Source organism: Asparagus officinalis, chromosome 3 (assembly GCF_001876935.1).
Source record: "Asparagus officinalis chromosome 3, Aspof.V1, whole genome shotgun sequence".
In the NCBI taxonomy this organism is placed as follows: Eukaryota; Viridiplantae; Streptophyta; class Magnoliopsida; order Asparagales; family Asparagaceae; genus Asparagus; species Asparagus officinalis.
The window spans coordinates 27,969,364-27,978,377 of NC_033796.1; the positions used below are offsets into that span (position 1 = coordinate 27,969,364).

The 9,014-nt window shown below is 38.7% G+C and overlaps 1 protein-coding gene across 1 annotated transcript in view; it reads right to left on the bottom strand.

The window, feature by feature from the left end:
* LOC109833558 (glutamate decarboxylase) overlaps positions 5,817-9,014 on the bottom strand; it is an 11,563-nt gene continuing 8,365 nt past the window's right edge. The window contains exons 3-7 of the mRNA XM_020401277.1: positions 8,185-8,385; positions 7,879-8,093; positions 7,221-7,474; positions 7,076-7,128; positions 5,817-6,434 (exon numbers count right to left, since the gene is read on the bottom strand). Of these exons, the coding sequence (XP_020256866.1) occupies positions 5,958-6,434; positions 7,076-7,128; positions 7,221-7,474; positions 7,879-8,093; positions 8,185-8,385 (1,200 nt within the window). The 3' untranslated portion in view covers positions 5,817-5,957. The remainder of the gene's footprint in view (positions 6,435-7,075; positions 7,129-7,220; positions 7,475-7,878; positions 8,094-8,184; positions 8,386-9,014) is intronic.

Consider the following 9,014-nt stretch of genomic DNA (forward strand, 5'->3'; position numbering starts at 1 on the left):
CCAAACAATTTGTTTTTAGTGTTAAAAATATTTTACAAAGTTTCACAATTTTTGGAAGTCAAATGAACATTTTACAGATTTTGTAAGTGAGTCAAAAACAGTTTTTTGAATGTATCAGTTTGCGGTCGACCGTAGCAGTTTGCGGTCGACCGCTACGGTCGACCGCGCCTGAGTTTATTCGTCAGTGAGCAGCAGAGATTTTCACGGTCGACCGCCGCGGTCGACCGTCGATCGCCGAGAACTGGTTTTTATTTTTTTGTTGCTCGCGGTCGACCGTCACGGGTCGACCGCGAAAATAGCACAGTCGACCGCCGTTTATTTCAAACGGTCTTCTGGTACAATTATCAGCGCCGATTGTACACAATCTCAGCGCCGATTGTTTCCAGGTTTTGGGGGATTAGGGTATGGGTTTCAAACAGCTGTTTCTCTTCTATTTAAACTCATACACTCCTTCTTCCTCATTGTCCCAAGCTTTTGCAAAAACAGAGACTTTGTTTTACTGAGAGCCAAAATTTTCAAAACCTGTTTTCTGTGTTTTTCTCAAGTTCACATCCTAGCTTCAGTTTAATTTTTCTCTTTGCCATAGGGACTTGTAAAGAGAGAGCTTTTACATCATTGCTACTGTTAGAGAGCTTGATCTTGTGAAGATCAATTATGTGGGAGTGTGATCCAGTGGAGATCAACTGTGTAGTTGTGAGATCGTGAGGAGATCGTTGTGTAGAAGAAGTTCCGGCTTCCAAACCAGGTTGTGTAGTGGATTTCTCCTCGAGAGTGGGGAGCGGGGACGTAGGTTAGCGGACCGAACCTCTTTAACACATCGCGCGTCACAAGGATAACGATTCCTAACTCTATCTCTATTTCTACTGTTGTTCATTTTGTAGTTTGTTGCTTGTCTTAATTTTTATTACACTTTTTTAGCCTTAAGACCCTAATCATCCCCCCTCTAGGGTCCGACAATTGGTATCAGAGCTTTGTCTCTATATTAGTTTTTGGTTTAATCACCTTAGAGAAAAGATTTTATGGAGGCTTCAATGAATGTGCATATGTTAGAGGGACAATCCACCACTAGACCACCACTTTTCACCGGTAGTAATTTTTCTTATTGGAAGGATAGGATGAGGATTTACCTTCATTGCATTGATCTTGACATCCTAGAACTCATAGAGAAGAAATATGTAGAAAAGCCCAAAGTCGGGACTATGACCGATGGAGAAAGTCATCAAGCTAATCTCAATGCCAAGGCTATGAATGCCTTAATTTGCGGTCTTTCCCCTAACGAGTATAATAGGGTTTCCACGTGTACAACCGCATACGAAATATGGGTGAAATTGTGTATTACACATGAAAGAACCCCACAAGTTAAGGAATCCAAGATTAGTGGGCTTATGCATGAATATGAGTTATTTAAGATGCTTCCAAATGAATCCATTGATGCTATGTTTTCTCGCTTCACTAACATAATCAATGAATTGCATGGTCTTAACAAGAAATTAACTATCCAAGAGACGAACTATAAGATCCTCTGTTCATTGACTCCTATATGGGAACCCAAAGCTACGGCCATAGAGGAAGCTCATGATCTCACCACTCTAGCCCTCGATGGCCTCATCGGCAAGCTTAAGGTTCATGAGAAAAAGCTCAAGGGAAAGGAGAAGGAGGAAGTGCCCCCACGGGAAGTTGAGGAGCCATCACCAAAGATGAAGATCATTGATCTCAAAGGAGCTAGTGACCACTCCTCATCATCGTCGTCGGAGAGTGAAGTTGATTTTTCTAGAGAAGTGACTCACCTCTCTAGAAGAATTTCTAGACTCATAAAAATGAACAAGAAGTTTAACCCCCGATCTAACAACAAATTTTCTTCATGTGTAGGAAAATATGTTGAATGCAATGAACCGGGCCATATCGTCAAGGATTGCCCCAAGCTCAAGGAGAAATATATAAAGTACAAGAAGAAGAAGGTTATGTATGCTGGATGGGAGGAATCCGAACCAAGTGATTCGGATAGTAATGAAGAAGGAGCTAAACTTGCTCTTCATGATCCCAACATTTGCTTCATGGCCCTTGAACAAGAGGTAATATCTGAAACGGAGAGTGAATCCTTTTACATGCAATGTGATCTAGCTACGGCTTTAGAAGAATTGAACATTGAATTTAAAAGAATGTCAAAGGAATTTTCTTCTTTTAAAAAGTTGCATGCTTCTTGTGACGTCAAACTAGAACAACTACAAACCTCTCTTGCACTAAAAGATGAATTGCTAGGAGATCTCGATTTTGAGAATAAGCAATTAAGATCCAAAATTAAAAGACTAGAAATTAAGAGTGGTAGGATTAGACCCACTCATGCTTATGCTAATCATCATTACCATAGTAGAAATAGATTTTATAGATCTTATGCTCCTACACACAAGAGAAATTTTGTGTGCACATATTGCATGAAACATGGTCATATTTCTACTCATTATAGAATCAAAGATAATCATGATTTTTATGGCATGATATGGGTACCCAAAGGTACCAAGTTTACTAACCACCAAGGACCCAAGATTTGGGTACCTAAAATTACTACACCTTAATCTCTTGTAGGGAACATCACTGCAACGACGTAGAGAGATGTGGTACCTTGATAGTGGTTGCTCACATCATATGACGGGCAACAAAGAGCTATTTGCAACCCTATCAAGGATTAAAGGAGGTAGCGTCTCCTTCGGTGGTGGAGAAAAATATAAAATCATTGGTATTAGGTGTATTGGTAAGACACCCTCTCCCGTTATAGAAGATGTTTATTTGGTTAATGTCTTAAATCATAATCTTCTTAGCATTAGCCAATTGAGTGATAAAGGTTTTGATATTTCCTTTAAACCGGACAAATGCATTGTTAGTATGAATGGAAATATTGTTTTTATTGCAAATAGAAAATCTAATGTGTACATTTTTGAGATGAATGAATTAGTGTATCAAGATGTGAAGTGTCTTGCGACAATTGATGAAAACCCTTGGATTTGGCATAAGAGGCTTGGACATGCAAACATAGAATTGATATCCAAATTGTCCAAAAAGAATCTTGTTAAAGGGTTACCAAATTTGCATTTCATCAAAGATACCATATGCGAAGATTGTGCTAAAGGTAAACAAACTAAGTCTACCTTCAAACCTATCAATGAGGTATCAACTTCTAAACCCTTGCAATTACTTCATCTAGATTTGTTTGGTCCTATGCGTGTTACCTCTCTTGGAGGCAAATACTATGTTTTTGTTATCATTAATGATTTCTCTCGTTTTACATGGACAATTTTTCTTACAAGCAAAGATGAATGTTTTGATGAATCCTCAAATCATGTTAAAAGAATTGAAAATAAAAAAGATTTGAAAGTTGTCAAAATTAGAAGTGATCATGGTGATGAGTTTCAAAATATTTCTTTTTATGATTTTTGTGCTCATCGTGGTATAACTCATGTATTTTCTGCTCCTAGAACACCACAACAAAATGGTATTGTTGAACGAAAAAATCGAACCATACAAGAGATGACACGAACTATGTTAAACTCCTTTGATTTGCCTAAATATTTTTGGGCGGAAGCCGTCAATACGGCTTGTCATGTTTTTAATCGTGTTTTGATTAGACCAAAGCTTAAGAAAACTCCTTATGAACTATTTTATGGAAAAACTCCTTTTATTGGTTATTTTCGTATCTTTGGTTGTAGATATTTTATTTTAAACACAAAAGATCACCATGATAAATTTGATTCCAAAATTGATGTTGACATTTTCTTAGGGTATGCTCCTCGAAGTAAAGCTTATAGGGTCTTCAACAAACGAACTCTTGTTGTTGAAGTATCTATAAACGTTACTTTTGATGAGACTAATATTGGTTCACAAATTATTTTGCCTAGGAAAGACGATGATGATGTTGAGGGAGGATTTGAACTTATGCAACCTATAAATACACCCTCAATAGAAGCACAAAAAGATGTGGAAAGCACCAACACTCATGTACAAGAAGAACTCCCCAAAGCATGAAAATTCGCATCAAATCAAAGATGTGGAAAGCACCAACACTCATGTACAAGAAGAACTCCCCAAAGCATGAAAATTCGCATCAAATCACCCAAAGGAGCAAATTATTGGGAGTCCTTCACAAGGGGTTGTTACTCGCTCAAAGGTTTTGAGTGGGTGTGATAATGTTGTATTTCTATCTCAATTAGAACCTAAGAAAGTCAATGATGCTTTTGTGGTTAAGGAATTTACACACTTTTCCGGATTGAGCCAAATATACTCTTATCATCTTTGTCAGTCTTTAGGTGCCGATCTTCCCCTTTGAAGCATCAAAAATCAAGTACCTAGCCACTAGTAAGATTTCATTCCACATTGAAACCTAATTTTTGAACTAATTTCTCGAATACCCAACTTCCTAGATCAATATGGATTTTATTCTCGAGTAAAAAAAAGACCTCAATTCAGACTGAAATTCTTTCTAAAGCTCAAATTACCATCATCGAATTACCATCTAACAATAGGGAAACCCTAACCTCAATCCACACAGAATCACATTACAAAATTCTCAAAGAAAAGATCAAAAGTCGATCAAAATTAGCACAAACATCATCGTGTGATCCATGATCCACCCCATTGGCAATCGGAGATTTAGCGACCGGGGACGAGAATCTCAAAGACCTCTGCGAGAATCGACGGCGGGGATCACCTTGTCGTAGCCGCGGCGGAAGCGGCCAGAGGAGGGGGCTCGGAGGCGGAGAGGATGCCGAGGGAGTGGGTGGTGGAGACACGGATCTAGAGGTGACCGACGGAGGGAAGGGTGGACTTGACAGAGCGCATGGAGGGGACGAGTTTGGCGATGAGGTTCCAGTCGTTTTATACGAGCCAAAATATCCTAGACGGAAATTTTCGTTTAGGATACATCCTAGACGAAAATTTCCGTCTAGGATACCTGGTCATATTTAAAAAAATTAAAAATAAAAATTCCGTCTAGGATACTATTCTAGACGGAAATTTTCGTCTAGAAAGTTTTATCCTAGACGGAATATTCTAGATGGAAAAATTTCCGTCTAGGATGTTTATCCTAGACGGAAATTTTTCCATCTAGAATATTCCGTCTAGGATACACGATTTTCTACTAGTGTTAAGTGCAATAAGTTGGAAACCATATATTATTTAAGTGCAATTTACGCACTTTTAATATATGAAAGTTGTTGTATTCCCCAAATTAAGATCCTCTCAGCATCATCAGTTTTCAATTTCGATGGTCATGTCATTCAACAAATGATATCAGCAGTCCTTGATTTCTAATTTGAAGAGTTACGATTGTTGTGATCAGTTCACAAAGGTCCAAATACACAACAGCGAGAGTATGTCATAGTTTGACAGAAGGATGCTGCCGCATTTGTCAAAAAATTAAGGGGTTTCTGTTTTTCCACACGAGTCCTTTACATCTCTATTATTTTGAAATTGGTCCTCAAATCATTGAAATTTCTATGAGACCCTTCAATTATCCTCACAAGCTGTTTCAAATTAATCCCTCCAATCAAAAGCAGAAGACGCAAATGGAGGGATAAATTCATAACAAGTTATGAAAGCAAGGGACCTAATAGCACTTGCAGTGATTTGAGGGACTAGTTTTGACATATTTTAAGAATTTGAGCACTAATAGCAATTTCAATGATTTGAGGTAACTAATTTTAACATAATTTAAGTTTTTTTGGGGGGTTAAGGGTTTTTCTGTGCGTGTGTTTAATAGCAATTCAATGGTTTAAAGGTCTTAATTCAAAATGTTACTAGAAAACATATAGCATTCCAATAGAAACCTCAAATACATAATAGTCTTTTTTTTTTTTGAACGAAAATACATAATAGTCTTTACATTCATACCTCATAAAAATTACTAACACAAGACTACGAATACTCATAAATAAGAAAATAGTCCCAATCTTTATATAACAGGCTAATTAACAAACTCCATTGGTCTTCTTACTCAAAACAAACTTCTTCCAAGCCTCCGTCACCGACCTCTGAGTCTCAAGTGCATTCTTCTTAACAACCCCATTAGTATTCCTCATCACCTTCTTCTCTTCACTAGTCATAAGCAACTTTGAAGGCAATGTATCGAGCTCATGAAGAACCTTCTCTATATCAAGAACGAGCCTCTCAGCGAGCGTTCGACTGAAATCCTCTCTAATAACGACTCGTAAGACTGTGATGTGTTGTGCATCGGGTGGCATTGTGTAAGCTGGCACGATCCAACCGAAACGTCTCAGGTGGTCTGACACTTCAAACTCATTGTGTCTGGTTCGATCTTTGAGCGAGAATGCAACTAAGGGGACGGCATTGTCCTTGGAAACGATATTGAATCTACCGGTTTTTTCGAGGCCTTGTTTTAGGACCATTGCGTTTTCTTGGCAGTTCTCCATTATGTTCTTGTATCCCTGCGTAAGAAGTCAAGTAATGATTACAGTTCATAAAAGTGATTCGGATGTTTCTTGAAGAAGAAAGGATCGTGAAGGGACATTAAATTTGATCTCCAGCATTAGGATTTTTTTTTTTTTTGTTTGTTATAACACGATATTGTTGTATTTTGTGTTGCTCCGGTTGTGAGCTTGCAATAAAATCTCATTTACCAGATCGAAAGAAAAATATTAATGTTGGGCAAATTATGGAAAATTTTCTTATAGTTTATAGCAAATGGAGAATATCAGAATTAGTTTTTAAAAGTGACATTTCGTCATTAATGTTAATAGAAAAATCATATACATGTTTATATAGGACTTGATGTAGTTTTCACGTTCTGTTGTTATAGCCTTTTACACTTTTACATCCAAATTAACAATATTGAAGAAACTTGAGTATCAAATGTCACTATTAAAGTGAATCATGCCTTGTCTGATCAGACGCATTTTTAGTTCCGTTTTTTTAGCTTCATCATAAATTTTTTTCCCATCAATTCGATGCTTCATTAAATTCTTATTTTATTAATAAAAGAAAGGCATACCTAAACTAAGCATCCACCATAGTTTCACACAACTAAGGAGATAACAAGCCGAGATTAGATGGCAGAGAGAATCATTACCTCGAACCCCAAGCGAATTAACTGATAGTATTGCGCGATAATCTGACTAGAACCTGTCACAAAGCAATAAAATCGCTATTGGTATACAATGATACAATATTGATTATTAATTTGGGTTAGTATATACGAATGAATTGGATGCTACCTTTGGAGAAATTGAGAGTGAAAGTAGGTTGATCAGCTCCGAGATAATTAATATGGAAAACGAGTTCCTCAGGCAAGTCCTCTTTGCTCCTCCAAATGACCCACCCAATGCCTGCATACACTAGGCCATATTTGTGGCCGCTAACGTTGATGCTCTTCACTAGAGGAAGTCGGAAGTCCCATTCTAGCTCCGGGTACAGGAACGGGGCAATAAATCCACCACTTGCTGCGTCTACGTGAATTGGTGTATCCCACCTAAAACGTTGGAAATTTCACGTGTGAGTACATATTAGCGCATCGAAAGAATTAGAAAAGAGCGGCGGATTTAAAATAGAAAGTTGGGATTAATACCTACCAAAATATCTGATTAAGCCCACCAAAATATCACATTTGTACACAGATATTGAAATCTATAGACTACGGAAAATACTAAGATGTTGATTCGTCATGTTGTTCCATGACCGTCAATTTAGATATAAAGTCAATAAACGAAGATCTAGCACATTTAAGATTTTAATTTAGGTTGATCTTCACTCTCTGTCTAAGAGCAATTAACTCCCAAGAAAGTCCAATTCTTACCAACAATAATTAGACACCTAGTGATGCTAATACATGTAATAGCTAAAGTTGCATTGCTCATTCAAATGACATGTCCTTACCCTGTTTCTTTGTTCTTCTCAATCAAGAGGTCGTTCAGGAGCTTGACATCCTCAAATTCTCCATTAAGTGTCGAACCCAAGATCGCAGCCACACAAATAGTGTTCTCGTCTACCGTGTCCACAGCCTTTTCAGGGTCCATAACATAGTACCCATCTCTTAGCTTCACTTCCTTCAGCTCAACTTCAAAGTACCTCGCAAACTTCTCCCAGCAAACCTGAACCAAAGCACAAATAACAATTGCAAATTTGAAAAAAAAAAAAAAAGAATTTGTTGAGATAGATTGATTGGCTGTTGATATTGTTTACTTGGACATTTGCTCCGGTGACAATGTTGGGCTTGTCACAAGGCTTTCCCTCGGCCCTGCGTTTGTTCTGCCACCTCCTCTTGAATGCTAGCCCAGCAAGCATAATGGCCTCAGAGGAGCCCACTGTTCCAACTCCTACCGCAGTTTCCGAGTCACCAAGCGGAGCATTGAAGAGATGGGCAATCATATTCACGCATCGATTCTGCAATATAAGTTGGGTTAACAACCGATATTAGTGTTTTCCATTAAAATTTGTGAGGAAATAATTTTTGTACTCATTTTCTGTTTTCTAACATGTGTAATCGAAAAATAGGCTTACTATCACTTAAATGCCCTATAGTTTTCCCAAACTTACCCTTAAATGACCTCTTTTTTTAAACCGAACAAAACATTGCCCCAAAAATATTTAAGTCATGCATATCAATGCCCTAATGTTTCATAATGTTACTCACGTTGACGCCCTCTTGTTTACCCAATATTGCCTATAATGGGAGCGTCCATTCGCACTAGTGTCCAGATTGGACCCGGCCAGGCTACCGTCAGGCTCGGACCAGTGAAAAGCCCGGGTTTTCGGTCCTGACTGGGCTCCGGGCCTAGGTCCGGGTAGCCTCGGACCGGCCCGCACCGAGGGCATGGGAAAATGGCCGAGTCAGGGTACACGGGTTCGGGTCTGGCCCGGATCGGGGCCCGGTTCCGGTGGCAAAAAAGGACCAGTGGGTTCAGCTCGGCCCGGGGATCAACGCTCAATTTTTTTATTGTTGGGTCAGGTGGCCCGGACCAACCCGGACATGGCCCCATCTAATGATCAAAATCTAACTGTTGGATCAGGCG